This window comes from Liolophura sinensis, chromosome 1, assembly GCF_032854445.1.
Source record: "Liolophura sinensis isolate JHLJ2023 chromosome 1, CUHK_Ljap_v2, whole genome shotgun sequence".
Classification (NCBI taxonomy): Eukaryota; Metazoa; Mollusca; class Polyplacophora; order Chitonida; family Chitonidae; genus Liolophura; species Liolophura sinensis.
This window is the reverse complement of record NC_088295.1, coordinates 43,714,226-43,737,629: the sequence shown is the minus strand read 5'-3', so window position 1 is coordinate 43,737,629 and position 23,404 is coordinate 43,714,226. Positions and strand designations below refer to the sequence as shown.

Sequence of the window (23,404 nt, the reverse complement as noted above, 5' to 3'; positions counted from 1 at the left end):
ATTTGCTGTATTATGGTGTCGCTCGTACAGTGACAAACAATAGTACTGAGAGAAAACATTTTGATAAAACAACATGCAAATATAACTTGCATTAAACCTTTCCTTTGTGATGACAAACAAAGTTTTTGAAGGTGTCATGCAGCTGGATGAACTTACCGACATGTGGCACTTGTCCACGTAAAGTTTGAGAATCTCCTGAGCATCTTGTCGTATATTAATTTGTATCTCCTTCATCTGAAAATCAATATCAACAGAATAAGTCAAGAACGAAATCCTGCCATTTAATTATATAGTAATTGCAAGAACACGTCATATTTGGTCTCTTTTGCCCAAATATGACAAAAGGTAGAGTAGACTTGTACAACTACTCAACCAGTGTTTTGAGAAACACTGCAATCCAAAAAAACCCAGTAGTTTTCATAGAGCCGCTGGAGAACATGCCTGATGCCAAAAGCTTTGATCTAGTATGCTATGTTGGGGATGCCTCCAGATTAAATCATCCCTCACATTTATGCTGGCCCTGTTCTGATATCCCTGTAATCCCCGCGAAATCCAGCTTCACGACTTTCACTGAGATCTCATAAAAATTAGGCTTAAGAGTTCACTGAATCTGTCTGACAAAGCTAATGTGACTCAATTAATCTGGTGTCCCTATCATCAGCCTTTCTCCAGACATCAATGCCCTTGAGTAGAAGCCATATTTCTCCCACCATACACATCCATGCAGCTATTTCGCAGTTGTGCTCATCTGAAGTGGGCCAGCATAGACAACAGTTAAGCAAGTCTCCATGCTACGAAGCCTCATCATGTATGCGACTGACTGGCGCCACACTGGCACTGTATGTAAAAGAAATCATCCAACATTTTTCTTCTTTTTTTTTTTTGTGTCTATCGGGACAATTTTTGCTGAGGACCATGAGCTAGCCTGGCCAGCTGTTGTCTTAGGTATACAGAGAGGACATTCTTCTGGCATTTTAACTTAGTGTTTAACAGACAAACATGATGGAAAGCTTGGGACAGGGCGAGTGGAGAAAGCATGTGAACGTTCCATCTTCACAATCCGCATGACTCTATACACTGACTGTAAACATGCTCAGTCACACACACACATACACACAGTGGGCTCTGATCAACAGATCGCTCCACAACTGATCACTAGGGCAACAGTTATATTTAACGAGGAATTAACACGGATTAAAATCCAATAAATCTACAAAGACAGAACCTATCTCTTGGTGTTATGGTAAGACACAAAACTGTCCAAAGAAGAGAAGCCGCCATCACCTTAGAAATCTGAGAAGCAGCTAAACACAAGCAGATATTTTCACTGACGCAACTGTCGATATAACCTGTAATGGTGCACAGTTGTTCCATAGCACTATGTTCAAGCTAACACTGAGGATAAAGCCTGCCACATTTTGCTTGTAATAATTTATTGGATGGCAGGAATATTAGTGCGCTAGATATACTGTCAGGCAACATATGAAGCTGTAAACCATCAATGACATTTAGAGCCCTTTCATTCTTGCAAAATCAGAAAGTGCAAAACAGCAAATCTAAGAGATAGATTATTGTGTCACATCGAGTGCAGTGTCTATGGATTACAGAAAAACTATTATTCATTCATAAAGAAGTACAAATCAAGCTCATGCTTCTAGTAAAGTTTACAGTGACTTCTAATTCTAAGTTAAAGAAGAAATGAAATGCCTAAATGAACTTTGGAGCTTGGTTGGAGTGGTTGGGGGATGGGGGGGGGGGGGTTCTTTCAACAAAGATAGTTTTACAATGCTATCTTAGCAATGTGTCTGTTCTGGTTTCTCTGGGCAGTTCTGTTTATTTAGTTGTTTATTTGATTGTTGTTTGACGCTCCACTCTAGAATTTTTCACCTATATGATGGCAGTCGGTTTTATGGGTGGATTGGGTAGCTCTGTAACCATGGTTACTGCAACTCACCTGTTCAAAATCTTCACCACTGTAAACACCAATAGCAATCACTCTGTGTTCTAGCTTCTTCCTCTCTTCTTCAATTTGACTAAAAAGAAAGAGAGAATCAATCACCACTTTAAAAGCCCAATTATCATCAAATGCAAACCTACAGGCACTGACCAGATCTACACTGAAACAGCCGTGAATCTCTTACCACAGAATAATATCTCTATTTAATGCTATACTTTAATGCAAGCAGGCATAACCAACTGGCTGGCTGTTTAAAACCTGGCAACGTTCCTCAACAACATTACCTGGACACCTCAATGGTAAGAACACACACAAAATACAGCTTAAAATAAAATGACACCAATATAAAATATGCAGTGAGTAAATATCATAAGTCAAGGACATGGCATATTTACTTCTAGTACAGAATGTACACAAGCAACGGACAGGTACAACTGATGGCTTTAACACAACAAGTAGTACAAAACTTTCACTCACAAATGATACAAATGTAACAAGGTTGGAGTAGCTAGATATATTCACCTTCAAATCATATGTCAACATTATATTAAAACTAACAAGGTAAGTACAATCTAAACCAGCTTTGCATCAGTCGGCGTGTACATGTAAGTACAAATATCTTACACATCATCACCACATGTACACAAACATCCCTGACGTCATCACCTGAACAACATCAGCATGCAACTCACTCACCAGGTGATCCATGCCAGCTAAATCAGCAATAACAATAACCTTATCAAATCTCTATCAACTGAAATCTGCCTACAACTGTTTATATAAATGATTGGAATTTATCAGTTAGCTTCTAAGCTGCAATTCCATAAGGTAAGAGGTGATATACCAATACACTTTCTTACGTAATACGCTTCTAGAACCAGAAAATGTTACTTTACCTACTGGTTTATTTACTGTCGAGTTTTGCGCATTTATTTGTTTTTCCTACATTAACCCTATATATATATTTTTTTTTCACACAAGAATAAATATTAGAATGTTTATTAATTACTGATACTGGGCAAGAGATTTAAGGTTGTTTTATGAAAGAAAACCCAGGAGGTCGAGAATGACTACATTCGCGCCATCTTGCATGTGGTATATTAATGAATCACAGCCTGTTATGAAAAAAAAAATAATAACAATCTCCAATCAGTTCAAATTTTTTCACCTGTCCACATCATGACTCGGTCTATATCAGATAATGAAATTTTGAAAAATAAAAAATATGTAGATCATTTCAATGAATACCAGCACTTAGTCAATTATTTTTAATAGGAAAACATTTTATGACTCAACCGATTGGCACACTGAATGCATGTCTTTCTGATTTGATCTGAATCACATTTAGATTTATATTATGACACATAAGACGAGATGATTAAAGTGAGGCTTGTGTCCATTCTATTCTAAAGTAATAGCCAAAATCAGATTGGATTTGTGCTGATCGATTTTTTTTGGGACAAAAATCTCCGGTATAAACTGATTAACAAAGTAACAACATTTTAAAATCAAACTCGTGATACTTATTACAACTTACTGGTGCAGTGCCTGAAGCCAGGTTTCTTTGTCCTGTACGGAAAGACAGGTGACCACCTGATTGATCAGGGGCCAGCCGAGGACGAACGACTGCTGGATATAGCGGGACACCTCGGCCACCTCCTCCACACAGCTTCCTGTCCACAGTTCACACACTCGTACACGCTGCTTCAGCTTAAACGTGCTTCCAGATCTGACAACAACAACAGCAGAGGCAATATGTTAACATTTATTTATTCCTCTTAATGGTGTTGTGCACAACTGTTTTTTAACAGTTACAATGTTATAAGGTTTACATCCGGATTGATTCATTGGCCAACTGTTGCTTAATGCCAAACTCAAGAATATTTCTCTTTTATGGGTGGAAAGAAACCACTGACCTTGAGCATATTACTGACAAACTTTCCATGTGTGATATACAGACTTGAACACCACACTGATGGAAGACAAAGTACTAGAATGAGATACACCAACACACAATTGATTATTTCTTTGACTGGTGGTCATCAACCTTTATCATACAGTCATAAACTTGTTGGGCAGTGATAGCAAAATTCACATTCAGTTTGTGTCTTTACTGATAATGTAGATACTGAAAGTTCAAATCATAGAACCAACCCTATCCTATTATCACTATGGTTTTGTTTGGCTGACTTTCTCAAGGTGAGCATGGTTTCAAACTGAGAATGATCACTGTAAATCTTGAACCTTTTCAGCCACTAAAGCACTTTATTCACCGGAATTTATGAATACATTTAATCCAAAAATGATAATAAAATGATTTGTTTGTGTCAAGATAAAAGCTTCATAAAATTGTGCAAATTATTTTATACTATTATACTCTAAGGTATACTTTATCATACACCAAACAAATGAATATGTCACTTCCACAATTTCAAACTTCCCACCAAAATTCCACTATTGATTGACATTTCATCCTAGAAAAATTGGCTTCAAGACAAACTGGCTTGATCACAGCAATTATCAATTGAAATTCACAATATGAGGTCAATTCATACCATAGTTTATATGTTCTTTCCCCCAAGATCACTTTAACCTGTATTAAACAGCTACACTGTATTTCATGTTAAGTTTGATATGTAAAGATGCACTTCTCGAAGCACATAAATGTCTTAAAATGATACTTTTCTGGTAAGATTTTTTTGATAAGAAATTCATCAAACTGCAAAGAAAAACGTGGCCACACAAGGTGGATGAATCAATCAGAATCAAGTAAACTGTGCCACGTGAAAAATTCTTAACTTTAGTTGAAATAAAGTACTTCTGCAATAGCTAACTTTACTGTAGTAATTTCACAATATTGCCAATGGCTAAACCTGTGGTCTACCACTCTGGGACTCTCTCCCCACTGCCAATACCAATCTATCCTCACTTCTCCACACCTCCTATACCAATTTAACCCCTCCCCCCCCCCAACTCTCTGTCCAACAGGTGACCAGGCATCAGATGTTTGGGTAAGACAAGGGTATATCAGGACAGATCACCACAAAAGTAGACTGGCAAACCTGCGGAGTCTCCCAATCTGCCCAAGAATGCACTTCCCACATCCTGTCTTGCTTGCAGCGGAAGCAACAACAAATTCTATGACCTAATATTATGTGGGTGCTCCCTCCCCACCAGACATGATCAAAGTGCGGGGACAGGCGACGGACGAGAGACCCCACCACTCCAAACAATAACACAAACACCCAAGTCAAGACGGCAGGCCATTCTTATATCGCTATTATGCTAACACAAAAATCCATGTCCACATTCAGCCACAAACAGAAACACAAATACTTGACTGAATAATACGCATAAATAAAACACTTGAGGGATGTTAACACAGGCCAATGGGATAGTGAAGTCTGAGCCTGTTCTGTATGGGAACAAGAAACTGGAGAGGCCACCTTTCTGCTCTCCAATATATAGATAATCTGTACTCCTGTTTGCTTATTGCAAAACCTTAGAGAGAGCACTGAGGGCCTAGCAATGAGTACACATCCCGTCTTAAATGCATGTATCACCAAAACGAAGCTTAATCCATTGCCCAGTCAGCTTATATGCAGCAATACATACATACTGCATGTAAAACCACACAGAATAACAGGACTTTCGAAATACATCAAAATACATACTGGCATTTTGATTATGATAATTATATCATGTAGCTTTAACATCAGTGGTTATCTAGACTAGACATTTTCAATCATACATTTCACACTAAGTCAAAGGTAACATTACATTTCCCTTGGCAGACTGAATTTGGAATATATCTTATCACCTCATACTATTTCATGGAATACGTTGCTAACTACATGGAATACGTTGCTAACTACATGGAATATGTTGCTAACTACATGGAATATGTTGCTAACTACATGGAATATGTTGCTAACTAGGAAGCGTGATACAGAATAAGGATTAGTTGGGCAGCAAATTATTAATTTTAATGATAATTACATAAAAATCTGTGTCATTTTGCAGCAAGTTAGTACAACTAAGTAAACAGTTGGCGAACAAGTCAGTAGCAATAATGATTTATATCTCATCTCCTAGAAACTATAATAAAATCAGAGGTTTTCACACAATGGTTGGAAAATATCATATACATAACATGTACGTGTGAGGTCTAAAGTCTTGCTATGTCTACGTCCAAAACAGAAAAAGTTTGAATCAATCCAGATTATCCATAATATAAATATAAATATGTGAAAATGTAAAATGTACTTACTTTGGTTTGGCAATTAGCAGCACATCGTTAAACAGGAACAGGTACCTCTCCTGTGTCTGACCCTGTAATGAGGACAAAATGATTTATAAACTCGGCTGAATCAGGTCAGGTGACAGGTACGTGGCTCTTCATCTGTGTGTCGGAACAACGAAGACACCAGGACAGGCATCTCAACAATTTTCACGCACATGGCTATCTTGTGCTAAAATTAACATTGTTTTTCCCCTTGACAATGCCTGAGTGCATGAAGAACAGTTTTTGTCCTAGTACAAACTGAAACCATCAGTAATTCTTGCTTCACTCAGTTACCCACAGCTCGATCAGTTCTTAATTGTTTCATGTATTTGTTCTTAATGAATTAGGACCACAGCGACATGTCTTAATTGTTGCCGGGTCACGACGATTGTTTCAGCACGTCACACACTAGGTTGTACAATGAACTTCCTGTAAAGTGTTGGTTTGATTTTTGTTTTGTTTTCGTCAGTGTACGTCACATACCATTCAGCGTGGAACTATGTACATATGACATGGATATTCATCAACCTGGGCACACCTTACTATACCCACCCACACGTCACGCAAGGTTATGTCATCAACAACTGTGACCATTAATTTCTGATCTCAACCAAGCATTTACTCGACAGCATAATTAATGAGCTTCAAATTAGCGCATGAACATGTACATGTGGTTACCAACAATTTGGTTTTAGCCGATACTTTTTATCATAGATTCATGACTCCCTAAAAACTACTGTTACACGTTTGTTCCCGTTAAGTTCTAAACATATTGATCACTCACAGGCATATGTATTGTTTGTGAGATTTAATACATGTAAGGAGAAGACATAAATTAACGTGTACGTGTAATTCTGTCAAAACTATCATGTGTAGGTTACATGTAAAAAGAACACATACCAGTAATAATATCTGAAACACAAATCCTGTTATATCATGCAATAATGTATTGCTAAACGTATATGTACCGCGACAACCCACACTGAAAGTATATACATACTGTATGTTAATCCTTTACACTTAGACCCCACTGTCAACATAACGCAAGAGTCTTACGGACTGACGTATTATGCAAATACAGCAGGAACAAAAATCACCTTTCAGAAGAAAGTTCTGTCCTTACCTACACGTAAATGTACATCCAGAAAAAAAAGAAGGGCTGAGCACCATCTGAAGAAATGCCTGAACTGAGGAGCAGCAACACACCTCTAGCTAACAAGATATTCTGGTTCAATACCACTCCATTTACACAGCCATTAAACAAACAAGATTCTACTTGTAAAAGTTGGCAAGAGTTAGAACAACACACTGGATTAAAGTGATCTGGAGGACAAAGTGTGGGGGATGTCAGCAGTCTGGGCTGTGAGTGGGTGGGTGGTAGGGGGGTAGAGACACCTCAGGGGTCAGGAAAAGCCTACCCAGGGGTCACTTATTAAGGGAACCTGAAAAGACAATACAGGGCTTTTAAAGCACCCCAGGGGATAATCTGTCACACAGAGGCCTGGTAAATTACTCAATTTCATCAATTAGTGACTGGGTATTAGATATCATTTTTGTTGTTTGTTGGTTTCTGAGATCTAGCTGTGGGTGTTAGAACCAGCAAGCTGCTATGCCAACACAAGCTAAGTGGTCCTTCTACATTGAGAGATCCATACACACTGGCACCAAAATACTTTACTCTGCTATTCTCTGTGAAACTTTAATCTCATCCATGAAAAATATAATTCCTTTTGCACACAAAATACGGAGACATATATAGATAAGCCTCAAAGCTTTTGGATAAAAAATCCCCTGTATGACCTACTGCCAGTCTACATGCAATGTCATTATACTTTCTGATTCAACTGCATCATTCATATAAATTTGACAGCGAAAAGAAAGTAGTGCACTGGGAATAAACTAGTTTATAATAATAATAATAATAAATTAAGGATAAGTCTGCTGTGACAAACTTGCACCATTTCACAGCAAAGTGACTTGTGTACTGACCAATAAAAAACAATATTGTGTATATAATAGTCCCTTTGTTTATAGTGGACTATAATGAAGCTAGACTGCAGGTCAATATGAATGGAAACTACAGAGACTGAGTCATTAAGTGTAAGTGAACATGCATACATTAAACAGGATGGTCACGCGAGAACAATGAATGATTTAGTAGCAGTATTAGGGACATAAATCACAGGAAAATGACCAAAAATGGAAAGTTATCAGGTACAGTATTGAAGGACTTTATAGCGACAGAGACGGTGACTTCTGCTACCGGCAATGTACAGCGTATCACAACAGTATCAAGTTCCACAGCCCATAAATCAACCTAAAGAGAAATGGAAGTTGAGTTTTTCTTTTTTTCAAAGTTCTATTTCAACCTGTCTCAATGTCACGAACTTGAAATTTCATTAACTTGATCAGAATAGTTCTTTTCTTGATCCAAGACATTATCCCAAACATTATTTTGCATTAATAATGCTCCACTAATAAAGCATCTACAAATAGACACAAATGCCTGAGTAAGAAATACATATGAATTTGAATTAAGTGTAATACTTCATTCATTTGTCTTGACAGCAATGTATGCATGTGAACATAACATAATAAATGTATGTAGGTCTCTTTGTAATTAGATAATAATCAAGCACATAATATAGGCCACGAATGACATTGATTTTGATGTATGGAAAACATTATTTCACCGGTTGTCATTACCTGTTTTGTTATTACAAACTTGATTGTAAATCAATTGCAATTTAATGACTTTCCCTTGACGCACACCATTCATTTATTCGGACACCAACTATGTCACAGGTCTGTGAAATAAATTTTATACTATAAACAACACTGAAGAATTCAGATTCCAGAAAATAAAGTTCATCCTTTACCTCAGTCATACAGGTATATTTAATACCTGTAGACCACATAAGGGTAGGTATATTCTTCCTTCATATCATCTGAGTGACAAAAATGTCGAATGAAACTTTCATGTAATATTTCTAACTGTACAACTCAAACTCTCCTTGAGTTTACATTTTGCAGAGTCTATAATCAGAGTAATGTTTACTATAATTTTCCCCACACCTGAACAAACATTTCAATTAAAGCAGGTTTCTCGAGTATCACTACAGGTATGAGTTAAATGATCTAGTCCCTGCCCCCTTCTCCTCAAGGAATGTATGAATAATTATGGCTCAACATCACCTAAGCAACACAGCCCCCATATCTTGGCTGTGAATAAATTATACAGTAGCATTATTCAATGATAAAGCTTTTTAATTCTTCAAATCTTCACAATAAAGTATCCAATAAATGTTTCAGATTATTAGATACTGATATCTTAATGACTCTTATAGTCAAGCTCACATAAAACATGGCTAGTTTTCCTATTAAGTTTAATGCTAGATGTGCACTATACATGCATATAATGCTAACTGGCTATATTATAACAACTATGAGCAATATTAGTTATGTATGTGTTTACAACTCAATATTTACAAATAAATCGATCTTAAAACATCCATCAATGTATTCATTCTTTGATATATGCAAGAGTATCATTTATACTGATATTTGCAAACTGCCTTTGCAACTGAACCAAGCTGTAGGTAATGCAACAAAGTTTCATCAGCTACTTTGAGTGTATTACACAAATATCTGCCTTAAATGATCTTAGAAAACATTAGACCTGGGTGATACATATAGCTCTACAGACAACCTGTGAAACAAATCATGATCTAGCTCAAGTTGTTCACACTCAATTTTGGCAACTGTGTTTGTGACACAGTTGATATGCAAACAGTAAGACAGGCAAGCAGGCAGACAATCACCACTGACATTCTTCTAATAATTACAGTACAAATTTACATATTATAATGCAATTATGTTTTTTTCTCCCCCCCCCCCCCCCATGATTCTTCACAGCTCTGGTAGCATATTAAAATTGAGGTTCAATATATGCATGTTCACCAATTTGGGAGCCATAAAAAGTCCTTATCTACTCTCAGTACTGAACTGATTGCAGCAGGTATGTTATAACTGTTCAGGGGGCTTTGTGGCTCAGTTCAATGCTCCCACAAGCATTCATAGGTTCCCTTTGGATCAAATTTAATACAATTCAATGGACTGACTTGTATTTGTTGGGCTAAACCAAATGATGATCAAAAAATACTTGATTCTATTTGATCTGTGTAGGTTTGGAAAGGGCTATGCAAAAATGTCCAATAATTAGTAGGGACACATGTGTTATCGGAATGTCAACTTAAATCTGAGGGAAAATATGTTATCTTTATAGTTTTTAACACGTGGCTTCTCAAATTCAATATGATCGAGAAGTCTAATATGTTACAAAATTTGTCTTACACAGCTTCATATGAATTTACATAACAAGTAAGAAATGAAGACAAAACTTGTGTTAAGATGTAATGAATGTAGTGTCTTTATCAATGATTGATCTATCCTTTTTTTTGGATCCCAGTCTTGTTATTAAAGCATGGATAAACTTTATATAATTGTTATCTAACATTACATAATCACACTGTGGCAAATGCCTAGACACAGCATCCATATTTTTTCACATTCAATTCACGCTCATTACTTCAGGTCTTCTCATCTATGTACCCATTAAACCCAGTCATTTTCGCAAATTAGAACTGTTATCTGATTGACGGCTTAGTTTTTTGTTTGTCTTAATATTGTAAAAAAAAAAATCTGATTGAAGTTATCAACAGAGAGTGCTAGTAAGTGAGGTTTTTCTTCTTATGATTCAATTATCTATGAAGTTTGGGAGATGAGAGTTGAAAAAGTTCTACGAATCTATTTATTTATCTGATTGGTGCATAAAAGCATTAAAAATGTGTTAGAAAATTTAAAACAAAAAATACGTTTTAGACAGAAAGAAAAAAAATTTAATTTTTCATATTGTATGTTTTGATCATTTTCCTAAGGATGGTTAGTAATTTCTTACTTATAAAAGATCTTCAGCCATGAAGTCTGCTCAAACATAAATTAATGTTTTATACAGTACCTGTAAACTGGACACAAAACAATTTTATGCCAACACCAATATTTGCTCTATTTATATTTTAACGTCCAGTTGTACATCTTTTAAAAATCACATGCATGTCCATGAAAAATCTGAAAAGGGTTTAATATCTGATAAAAGCCATGAGTCAGATCTTAGACAAAACTTAAAACTCCTATAGTTAAATCTGAAAAACCTGCAGGGGTAGGTTTGAGTTGAAGGTGGGGGTGGTCCTTAATTTAATTTACTTGACACACATGTTGTTTCATGTTATAATCCATATTACTGTTAGCTTAAAGCTAAAACAAACACTTCACATATTGGCCTACTTCTCCAAATACTATAATCCCTACTCACTTATTTCACAACATGTCCATCAAACTACGATAACAGGAGTTTAAATAAAAAAAAAGACAGGTAAATATTTTTCAGTATTTCAGTAATTTTCCATATTACCTGAAACTGACAGTCTTTTACATGGTAAGATACAATACCTAATTCTTCAACACCTAATAATTTAATTGAAACCGATTTCTCCCTCTCTATGTAAATTTATTACGCTGAATATTTAACAGCTAATTCTGGGAAGAATAACCATATCATAAGGATCATAATCATTGGGCAATCCAGAAAATAAAGTTTGTCTATCAAAATCAGGATCATGTGGTTCCACAAACCATACTTCAAGTATATACAGCCATTTTGTATTCAAAAGGTTTACAAACTGGGGAAGTGAGTGCTTCAGTGTAAGTTTGTTTAGGAACAAGGAGTATCGTATTTAAAGTTTCACCATGTAAACACAATCTAGATAAACTACTTTTTCGTTGACAAGAAATGTCTCAATATAGACAAGCGAGTGTATACATACCTGTAGAGTTAACTGAACCGGTCCTTCTTTGATGAAGTAGCGACCTGATGAGAGACGAGCTGCCTGAATAAAGTCGTCTTTCCTGAAGGGCGCAGCATTAGCGGATCTGAAAGTACGAAGAAATCCAACGCGTCAGACCTAACCAGACGCCAGCCTTTGAATGAACCCTCAAATCACAGCTCCTACTCCCCCATTGACCTGATTAAATACCCGAGCCGGGAAATACCTGAACTACCTTGAAGAGAAGGAGAGGCTCACCAGACTTAGCTATCACTAACCTAACATTGAAACCTAATTAACAGTCAGTTTTTAATAACACAAGCGACCAGCGAATATTAATTAAGTGGGCTGATAAATGCAAGAGGCTCTCTTGCTCAATGAAGTGTGTTTAAGAGCATATTTGATTGTTCATCTAATTACAGATATAGTCCGTCAGGCGTGTCAGGGACAGGTCTCTTGCCCCCAGCTATCTGGATGAGATCATACACAAACAACCTTGGAACTGTACCCTCCTTGAAAGGAGGAGCTATAGACATCTATATGCAACTCATGCAAAACTTCTGCAAAAATCTGACCAAGTATTGTCTTTCCATCAGACATATTTGTCAGTAACATTTGTGTAGTTTTGAACTTACTATTTTTACTTTTCTACAGCTTTAACTTTCAAAGTTGTTTATACTGTGGTTACCCCGCAATAGTGGAATCTACCATTACGATGCCAGCTAATAACAATAATGAAGGACTTCAATACAAGAGGATAAGAAAGAGGATAAGATGTATTTACAGCATATAAGTAAAACAAGAAGCCAGATAATTATCTCATGTAAAACATGCGCATAAAGAAATGGTTCACGTACACGAATGTATTGTGAAAAATTTCAGTTCAATTTATTCTTTATTTATTTTAAAATATTCACTAATACGATGGTGGCCAGCATTTGTGCTGAGAGGAAACCTACAACCACCCACGGGTTGCTGACAGACCTTTCCCAAGTGTGACCGCAGAGGAAACCAACATGTGTTGGTCTTGAGCTCACATCCACTGCACTGGTGAAAGGCTCCTGGGGTCTTCAGTTCAAAGTAACTTCAAACAAGTGCTCACGTGAATAACAAATGAACACAGAAAACTAGAAGTCCATAAGTGTTTCCTTCTTATTTATTGAGAATTTATTTGATTGATGTTTATCAAATCAAAGTATCAGTGTCGCATTTGAAGATTGCACAGAAACTTACGAGAGGTTGCCGGCACTTCTGGAGCGACTTGAGCCAAGTGTTTTAAACAGCAGAGCACTTGGGGCGGAGCGACGTCGCCGTTGGAGACCATGGAGCTGAAGAAACAGAAAGAGAAAGTATACGTTCAAGCTGTGCAATGGAGAACACCCACATCTAATTACATACAGCTGCAGCATAAGATGCAATGATACTGTATAAGCCACAATGATAATGAATACTGTGTAAGCATACAGTAAATGTCACAAATCTACTGTTCATAAGTAGGATGCATAGAATACCAGTTGTGTATATGTCACACAACTACTGTGGTTGTTGTAAACAACAATAAAATATGATGTTCAACTCATAAACATGCTGAATGGTTTCTGCACATGCTGCAGGTTTATACTATACATGTTATAGGATTATACTGTACATGCTGTAGGGTTATACAGTACATGATGTAGGGTTACTATACATGCTGTAGAATTATACTGTACATACAGTAGGGTTACTTTACATGCTGTAGGATTATCTTGTACATGCTGCAGGATTATATTGTACATGCTGTAGGGTTACACTGTACGTGCTGTAGGGTTACTGTACATGTTACACGGCTACTGTACATGCTACAGGGTTATACTGTACATGCTACAGGGTTATGCTGTACATGCTGTGGGGTTATACTGTACATGCTGTAGGGTTACTGTAAATGTTGCACGGCTACTGTACATGTTACAGGGTTATACTGTACATGCAGTGGGGTTATACTGTACATGGTGTAGGGTTACTGTACATGTTACACGGGTACTGTACATGCTACAGGGTTATACTGTACATGCAGTGGGGATATACTGTACATAATGTAGGGTTACTGTACATGATACAGGGTTATACTGTACATGCTGTAGGGTTACTGTAGATATTGCACGGCTGCTGTATATACTGCAGGGTTATACTGTAAATGCTGTAGGGTTACTATACATGCCACAGGGTTATACTGTACATACTGTAGGGTTACTGTACATGCTACAGGGTTATACTGTACATGTTGTAGGCTTACTGTACATACTGTAGGATTATGCTGTAGGGTTATACTGTACATGCTGTAGGGTTATTCTGTACATGCTACAGGGTTATACTATACATGCTGTAGGGTTATTGTACATGCTACAGGGTTATACTGTACATGCAGCAGGGTTATTGTACATGCTTCAAATTTACTGTACACACTGCATGGTCAATGTAAATACTGCAAAGTCAATGTAGATATTCTAGGGCTACTGTACATGCTGCATCACTAAAACATATGCTGAGCTTCTGCACTTTATTTCTGCTTTAACTTGTGTTGCATCTGCCTTCTCTACTTGTCAAACAACTACTGCATTTGTTTCAGGTGCTACAGGATGTTTGGTGCAATGCAAACACAGTCAGGGTGTTACAAGTGTGTCTGGAGGCACAACCCTGGCCACACAAAGACAAGCAGTGGTAACCCCTGATCATTACAACTGAGGTAAAAATCTGACTCCATACCCCTACAGGCAAGAGCTAAAACCTCAAGGCAGCCAGGTACCCAGACTAGAATAGACTGGCAGTGCGAGTTGTGTTGACTTAGCACTGCTCTGGTCAGGTATGTTTTTGTGTTGTATGGCTATTTCCAGTTGTCATCCAGTTTTGAAAAATAGCTTGTCATCTTCTTCTGGCTTTATAGCACAATGTAGAGTTATATATAGCCCCTGGTACCTATGTCATGACTGCCTAAGCCCTTATGACATCACTGCTCCCCTTCAATGTCTGTGTGTTTAACTATCTGACCATACAATCACCTGTCAACATACAGACACCCACTAAGCAGTTTTTTTAAGCTTTCCATACTTCCTCATTTTTTTTACCTTCACACTGCTTTTATATTTCCCTTTTGCATGAGTTTCAAATAACAAACAGGTTTATAATGAATCTATTATGGATCTTAGACTTCAGTTACTGTAAACCATCAACCTTTTCAACCACATAAACAGTGGTTCTGTCAGTGGAATATATGCATACAATAATTATAAAAAATCAAACCAAAATTGATTTGCTTGTGTCACTCGGGCTGCAAGCTTCATAAAACCTCAAAATATTGGTTGCAGAGGTGGTTGTAACAGTGGAAGAATTACATGGTGAATGATTCTCAAATGACACATGGTGTAGTTGCATGCAATATAACTGTAACAAAAGGGTTTTCCAAAAGTTTTAGACAATTTCACCACAGAACTATTTGCCTCAAACCACATTTGCCATGTGTTGTCTAGCTCTCCTGTTTAAACTTTTGCTCGGTGAAAGGTGTCCGCAGATTGTTTGTCTTCTTATTTTGGGGTTTTAACTATACACTTTTTATCCATGAAACAAATCATGGACGAATTATACTGGGCTGGTTTATTGATTGATTGATTGACTGACTAATGCCACACTCAAGAACTTTATAATGGACTGAAGATCAGACTGATGATTACTTTGACAAGGTCTGTAATATTTTCTACAAATTTAGGCTTACCCATACACTGTTTATCTGCACTTGGACACCAAGAAAATGCTCATAGCTTGCCTTTTGGCGTGGAAAAAGATAAAAACATAACTTTTGGATTTCGAAAATAATGCACCAGCCTTGATCCCTTGAGAACTGCAGCTTATCAAACTTGAGTTTTTGCATTAAATCCTTTGACAAACAGAACACTGAACCGAACTGGCGTGTCCAAAAATTTTGCTTTTTCTTGTGCGTCACTATAAATAGCTGAGACATGCAATTCCTCTGGGGGAAATTTCCAGGGAAGACCTGCTGTTTTGTGTATAATATAAACACAAATGTGTGTGTGATGTCTTTTGGCAGATTTCTACATACAGGATCAACAGGTACTGTACTAAATGTATTATGAGGACTACAGAAGTTTTTCTGAATGTTTTGTTTTTCTGTTATGCATGCATAAGATGTGTTGTTACTGCGACAAGTGTTGTCTTCAGCATGAAGCTGTACTGCTCAACCCCTTTACCTGATAACCTTAACACTGGCAGACCAATTGAACACGTAGTTTTAATTCAAAACTTGAAAAGTCTGAAAAGCAAAGATGATATGGCTGCAACATTGCTGATGTGGTGTTACGCCATAATCATTCTTAGCCATTCCAATTAAATTATGACTGTTTCCTTAGAACTGTTTTTATAATGTTCAATGCACTACACAATGAATACATTTATTTCCTTGGCATTTTATACTCTTCTTTAGAGAAAATGTCATTTACATGACAACAGTCTGGGTTATGACCGAAACAATCCTAGCAGAGGCCAAGGGGAAACCACTGCACCGAGTATTGTACGTAATAAATCACCTCACTCAAAGCTACAGCCAAATTATGAGCTCTTTGCTCACGTCAAATGGATTTTAGCTATAAGGTTACATGGGTCTTCCTGATACAACATGGAAACAAACTAAAGTAAGACTGAATCACCTGCATACTCTGAGAAAATTATCATACCACCACACAGATTTTATATAAATATGAAATAGTGTGTTCCACTTGTAAATCTGTAGAAATACACATCAATGAAAACTTACTTACTTTCTTTCATCTAAATGTGTCCTTACATGTGCAAAAACACAGAGTAAACAGAGTTGTTTATTGAAAGTCTGTCTGGTTTTTGTTTATGTCTGCAGTTTAATTATCTTCTTCATGTCTTACATGTTAACTTTATATGCAGCCTTTTAGTATTTGTGCAGACAAATTAAATCTCACATCCCAGTCCATTCACTGAAGCCAACCAACCATGATGTGAAACTTTACACTGCATACTTTACAGCTTAGTGTTTTAAATATCTGATGTTATCAACTATGGAAGAATTGGCTAGGGGGTCTCTAACAGCTTAAGGGCTTGCTGGTTGACCAGATTTCATTTTACTTTCATTATAAAAAGCCAGTAAAAAGACTGAAACAAACTGCACCAAGAAAATCCATTTTGCAAAATGCTGACAATGTGCATATATACTTACTGCCTAGATCAAATATTCTATAATGATTGGTCACAAAATAGTCTTGTTTTGCTGTCCTTGGAAGTTATATAAAACTTATAGCTTTGAAGGCCACAATTTACCAATGCCAAATAATGAAGTTAATTCAAAGTTAAACATCACAAACATAGTACAACTTTCATAAACTTTACTCTGGAGTTCACAGGCTGGAAGACGAATATGAAATGCTCTCAATTATAGTTGTTATAAAATCTTGGGTCAAGATGTATGGTTTAAAAGAAAGTAAGACAGCTGGAATATGATCAACTTAGCTATCGACACATCTCTGTCATGTTTTTACTTTACCAAAGAGTTACTGGTACTGCTTGATACCATCATACGTTTTTCCAAAGGAGACATGGAAAATCCATACTAAAGAAAGTATTCTCAATACGGAACAAAGAAAAACACAATGGATGTTTTAAAAAAAACACCGACATGTGAACAGACTTTTCTGTTTTTAGACAAATTGTTTGTCCATTGCTAGAAAAAGACAGAAAGCACAAAAGACCAGACTGTATTTAGCTGTTCCAAGGCAATTATGGGGACATTTGCTGTGAGTCTGTGAGATGGGTCTGCTGCCTACTGAAGGGTGGCCAATTCTCCACACTTAGCGCTACACGGGTCTGCCCCTGACACCACTCTAACGGGCGTCATGTGACATACCACACACCCATCGGGAGCCTTCCATGACTGCATCGCCTGCAGGGGGTGTCAATAAGGCAGTGTGCTCCAAACTTAGCACCCAGGTGCAACTTTAACAGTCTCAGGCGGTTGCTTGTTTGGTGGAGAGGAAGTTGGACAGAGGCCACAGTGTGACAAGAGTCGATGACTCTGACGGAGTGGGTACATAAAATATCCTGCTCCCAAATTGAGGTAAACTGTCTAAAATTTCCAAACTGGCCTTATTGGTCAAGTGGTTTGACCAAGTTAACCTCATTCCTCATGTACTGTTGTTTTAATCTACGTCATTAAGAAAGTGAGAGATTTTTTTTCAGAGGAAATGACACTATCTGTAAATTTAGACTGTCAACAATGTGGTCATGAGTCCAAAAGCTACGGCAACAATGCCTTCTCTTCTAAAGACAATCTAGATTTCGTGAACGGATCAATCTAATAATTGCATTTACGTGTCATTTTTCATGCCAAACAACGACTTCTGAGTGTTTTGGATGAGCCAGTGTATTCCAACTATGATATTTTTATAAATTTCATGAGATGTTTGTGGCAAATGCAATCAAAAGATTGTAATTTGCCTTGCTGAAAGCCGAATGGACACGTTTGGTAAATTTCATAATCATGTAATAAAATGCTTCAAGATTGTGAAACATGTGCCAGTAACTAAATGTTATTCACACCAGTCATTTGTTATCTGTTTTTGTTTTGTCAAATATGAAAGAAACCTTGACAACTTCCGCTCTTCTAATTATTGGCAAACATGCACATACGGTAAATGGCCCAAAAGTTCATTTTTGGAGGCAAATAAATGTTGTTAAGATTACTTTTGGTGATGAAACTGAGGTTTTCCTAGAAGGACACCCTACCTTCCAAACAACCTACAAAACACCTTTCTAAAATCAACACAACTCTCACAATGAAGCAAAATTCTGAACTTAGTCAAAGGCAAAATTTTAGGTATAGTATTTACACATACGTTTTTTTTTTTACATGATTTCCCATTGTTTCTTCTACTCCATCGTATGCACAACATTCTGTACTCTATCATGCCTTAATTGAACAACAATTTTCACAAAAGTCTTCAAGAATATACGGATGTCATAATAACTTGATGCACAGTTTGCCTATAATGTTGACTGGTTGTGCACAATTCTTTATGCAGGTGCATAAAATGCGTTCAGAGTTGCATGTAAATGTATATACTGCTCTTAATATGCAAAATGTAAAACTGCTTGTTTTGTACTTACCACAGGTTGTTCCTTTTTGGTGAGATGAAGGTCATCATAAGGAAAAGCGATCCTGGATGGTCTCCATTTCTGTAACTCCATCTCCCAGGACATCATGTTCCACCACCATCTGAAGTAGACAAGGGACACCATGAGCGAGGAGTGACATCAAAATTATGACCATCAACAATAAAATTTAATATAATAGCCAGGCATGAGAGCAGGTGTTTTATAAAACACTTAGGTTCAACCTCGAAATTCTGAAAGGTATCTGCATGCTCCTGCCTGAATTAATGTTTTAAGATTTATTGTCTTCAAATTCTTAAATTCTCACAAAGTAAAACCATCCGAAGGATGTATGTTCACAGTTGAAATGTGTGCACATTTAAATAATTCACTTCATGATCATGTTGATAAAGAACAAGAACCCAAACACATGCTGTTTTCCAGCAGAGCTGCTCATTACAGCTACAAAGTCTCCTGTCAGTGTTTATACTCTTACCTAAGACGCATGCCGGACAAACAAAAAATCCAAGAATATATGATGTCATCAAATCAGCCAATTTATTAAAGCTGTGTGATCACCAATATATGATAACCATGTATGTATATAGTTTCTCAATAAAAAACATATATATTTCTTCAAACAATTTACATGATAGATGATATGAATGCCCATTTGCAACTCAAACGAACACTGAGACTGACTGGCCAAAATAATACACTTTATCAGAATATTCGTTTTTTTGTTCCAAAATTTCCAACTGTTTCCACTGTTCCAACAGTGGCAGATTTGTCTTAACATAAGACTTAAAAGGTGTCAACAGTTTCAATTTCAGTTTGGAACTCCATTAAAAATGGCTCTTCCCAAATGCTTGGTATTTGTCAAACAGTATTAACTACACCTGTATTAAAGATTACAGGGCCAAGGACTTGGTTTCCCTCCATTTGAAAAAATGATATTATGGGCGACCAAATTTCAATACTTATATAGCTATTGACCCAATGGTCAGACAGCAATATTTTCGCATAGATCATTTGTTATCTTGAACTTCACTGCACCTGAACAGTACTTACACCCATCTTACCTGGGCAGTGCTGAACTTAACGGGACTTCCACGCAAAGTGACAGACACAGAAATACTGACGCTAAGACAGTATCTTAGCATGTCGTTTTTTAACTTCACCTGACTGTGGACATATCTGACCCCTCACAAGATTCACAGAGATGACTCTAAGTCAACACCCAGCAAAACAACACCAGAGACAGCTTTCAGCCATGGAGCTCGCATTACCACATACTGGCATGCAGACACAAACGCATAAAAATAGCTTCACTTTTTATCCAAATCTCCGATCACACATCCACACAGCAAAAACATTCACGGAGATCCTAAGCTATTTCTTGACTCGTTTTGTGCAAGAAATTCGACTATCATCGTGGTGAGAAGTGTGCCCTGTTCGGAATGGCGGCAGGCCTGCGTGAGGCAATTTATCTCTGTGTACCAAACTGTTTCTCAATCGCTCTATCAATATGCAGCACACAGCCGACCATTATGACAGCTTCTCTAGCCAGATTAAAGGTGCTCTCTGCAGCCATTGTTGTCTGCTGATGGCTTGCCACATGCACATTGCGCTTCTAACATGACGCATTGCGCACCAGGCGTCTAAGACAAAGTCAAACGCTTGTGCGTTGCACACGCGATAAGCCCGCAATTCTTGCCTGTATTATGCAGTCATGCGGACATTATGTTGTGATTTCTAAAAAGTTTCTCCTTTTTGATCTGCTAAGCCGTGTAGCCCTTGAAAAGTCACGAGAACATTGCTACGTTCTTGCAGGTTTGAGGCCATTTACACCAAAGCTGTCAAGAACGCTTAACAAGCTAAAGAGGGAATAAGTTCTCCGCCAGAAAATTAACATGAACTTGTGAAGTGTTAAGAAAAAGCTGTTATTCTGTCCACTTGGAAGGGTCAGGGACAGTTGACACCAGGGGTTAGCGGATATCCTCCAAAAAGCAGAATGGACAATATGTCCTCTCACCTTGTCGCTTAAAGAGCATACTTAGCATCTCATCACCTCGTTTGTTTTAACGAAGGTTGCATGGGATATGTTGAGGGTGAACAAAATTCCAGAGATCTGGACCAATGTGTTACTATTATGTTAATTAGTTTTGATAATCTGTTGAGATGAAAACTTTATAATGTAGCATCCCACATTCCAAGATCCTGTCTTCCTCTTTTTTTCTAGCTTGTATGTCAGAATACAAATTTAAATCCTTGCATTCCTGAACATGGAACTCGTTCTCTTAGCCTGTGCTGTCCTCGACATGCGATTGCTGCACACTTCCTTTACAGGCATGAAGCAATTCTGGTTTCATATTCCTTTGTTTTGCTTTCATATAAAACACCATGAAATTACAGGAGTGTATCCAGTAAATGATGACAGCATCTGAAGTTTGCCACCCACGATCTCTTTATCATGCAACTCCAATGCCAAGCTCGAGTTGAGTGAAACCAGCATTGTCCAGAAAGAGACAAACCCATGCCAGTCCAGTCTAGTAGGCCATGATTAACAATAATGGCATTTGAGGAAGTCAGCATGTTCTATGAGCTAATATGCTTGTAACTTTTGTGTTAACTGCGGCCTTATAGTTTTGTTATTCACTGACAACCTAGTGGTATAAAGTTAAAATTTCATGTGCACTTTACAACTACCACAAACCTGGTTTTGTGCCTCACAGCTATCATATGTTGTGCATAGCACAGTTTAAATGTCAGTAAAAATGCACCACTTCACAGCAGTTAACGTGGAAGCCAAGCATGGAATGTTGCCAATTGATATCAGAGCTAGTAGGAAATAGTCCACCCCAAAATATTAAACGTCTTTGGGAAATTACCTTTCCACATCCTTTATCTTGGCTATCACAAAATCCCGTCATTCTCATTTGTTTATTTATTTGACTGGTATTTTACGCCATACTCCTGAATATTTGTACAACAACAGTCAGCATTATGGTGGGAGGAAACCAGGCAGAGCTTGAGGGTAACCCAAGACCATCTGCAGGTTCCCCTTGAATCTTAGAAGCTTACATGGTCATATCAGCTTTCAATACTGCCTATATACTGTATCACAAGATTTATGCATGCTATCATGCATTGTTTTAAATTCAATGAATCAGTTCATTTTTAATGTGTTTTTTTTTTTACCTTTCCAAACCAGACTACACTTTAACATTCACCATCACATGATTTAAAATTTGGTTTCCATGAAGCAGGAACACATCAACAAATTCTTCACAGTTACAGATTAAAGTACAGTAGCCAATATTTAAACAAGTGCAAATTAACAATGTCCATCACATCGAGATGTTGTTCTGCATTCTGGTTAAGTGAATGGCCAATGTAACACTGTATCAATAGGGTGTCAAAAATTTGACGTGAAATTTAACGAATATGTATAGCTTATACAGTTGCTTGTCAAGCTAAAAATGTTTATTTCACTAATTTGACTGGTGTTTTACGCCGTACTCAGAATATTTCACTTATACAATGACAGCCAGCATTATGGTGTGAGGAAACTGGGCAGGGTCCAGAGGAAATCAACAACCTTCCTACATATGGCCAGAGAGGAACCTGGCATGAGCTGGGCTTAAACTCACAGCAAACGCATTGGTGATAGGCTCCTGGGAGATTCATGAAACTAAGAAGAAACCATGAACAATGAATTAAGTTTTTACCATACAGTTATGAGAGCACTTGTTTGAATGTGTGTAAATCAGGACTGACTTTAAGTATCACTCACTTCTTTCACTCTCTCAAGGGCCCGGGTCAAGTCCTCGAAATCTGGGTGACTTTCATCGGTCTCCTCCAGTAACTCTCTCAGATGATGTTCATATCGTGGAAGGCGTCTCACCTGAACAGACAGACAAAGATCAACATGAACATTACAGGTAAAACTCTGCCATCATTATAAAACGTGACAAAATGATATATCTCTTGATTAATATCCAATAACTTTCCATGTCTCTGTTACACAAAAACATGCATAGATATTGTCTACAGGAACCTATTAATAACTAGGCTTTAGCTTTATATAGGGTTTTACGAGGAATTCTTTTTCTT

The 23,404-nt window shown here is 37.3% G+C and overlaps 1 protein-coding gene across 2 annotated transcripts in view; it reads right to left on the bottom strand.

Annotated features, from left to right (window-relative positions):
- The window catches only part of LOC135468899 (rho GTPase-activating protein 20-like), a 63,119-nt gene that overhangs the window by 11,036 nt on the left and 28,679 nt on the right, over window positions 1-23,404 (bottom strand). The window contains exons 2-9 of one of the 2 annotated variants that reach the window (XM_064747366.1): window positions 23,085-23,195; window positions 19,304-19,412; window positions 13,358-13,452; window positions 12,125-12,230; window positions 6,228-6,289; window positions 3,495-3,686; window positions 1,955-2,033; window positions 157-234 (exon numbers count right to left, since the gene is read on the bottom strand). In XM_064747366.1, coding sequence (XP_064603436.1) covers window positions 157-234; window positions 1,955-2,033; window positions 3,495-3,686; window positions 6,228-6,289; window positions 12,125-12,230; window positions 13,358-13,452; window positions 19,304-19,399 — 708 coding nt within the window. In that variant the 5' untranslated portion in view covers window positions 19,400-19,412; window positions 23,085-23,195. Of the gene's footprint in view, window positions 1-156; window positions 235-1,954; window positions 2,034-2,479; window positions 2,530-3,494; window positions 3,687-6,227; window positions 6,290-12,124; window positions 12,231-13,357; window positions 13,453-19,303; window positions 19,413-23,084; window positions 23,196-23,404 lie in introns of those variants that run through there. The other variant, XM_064747375.1, reaches the window with a different exon arrangement.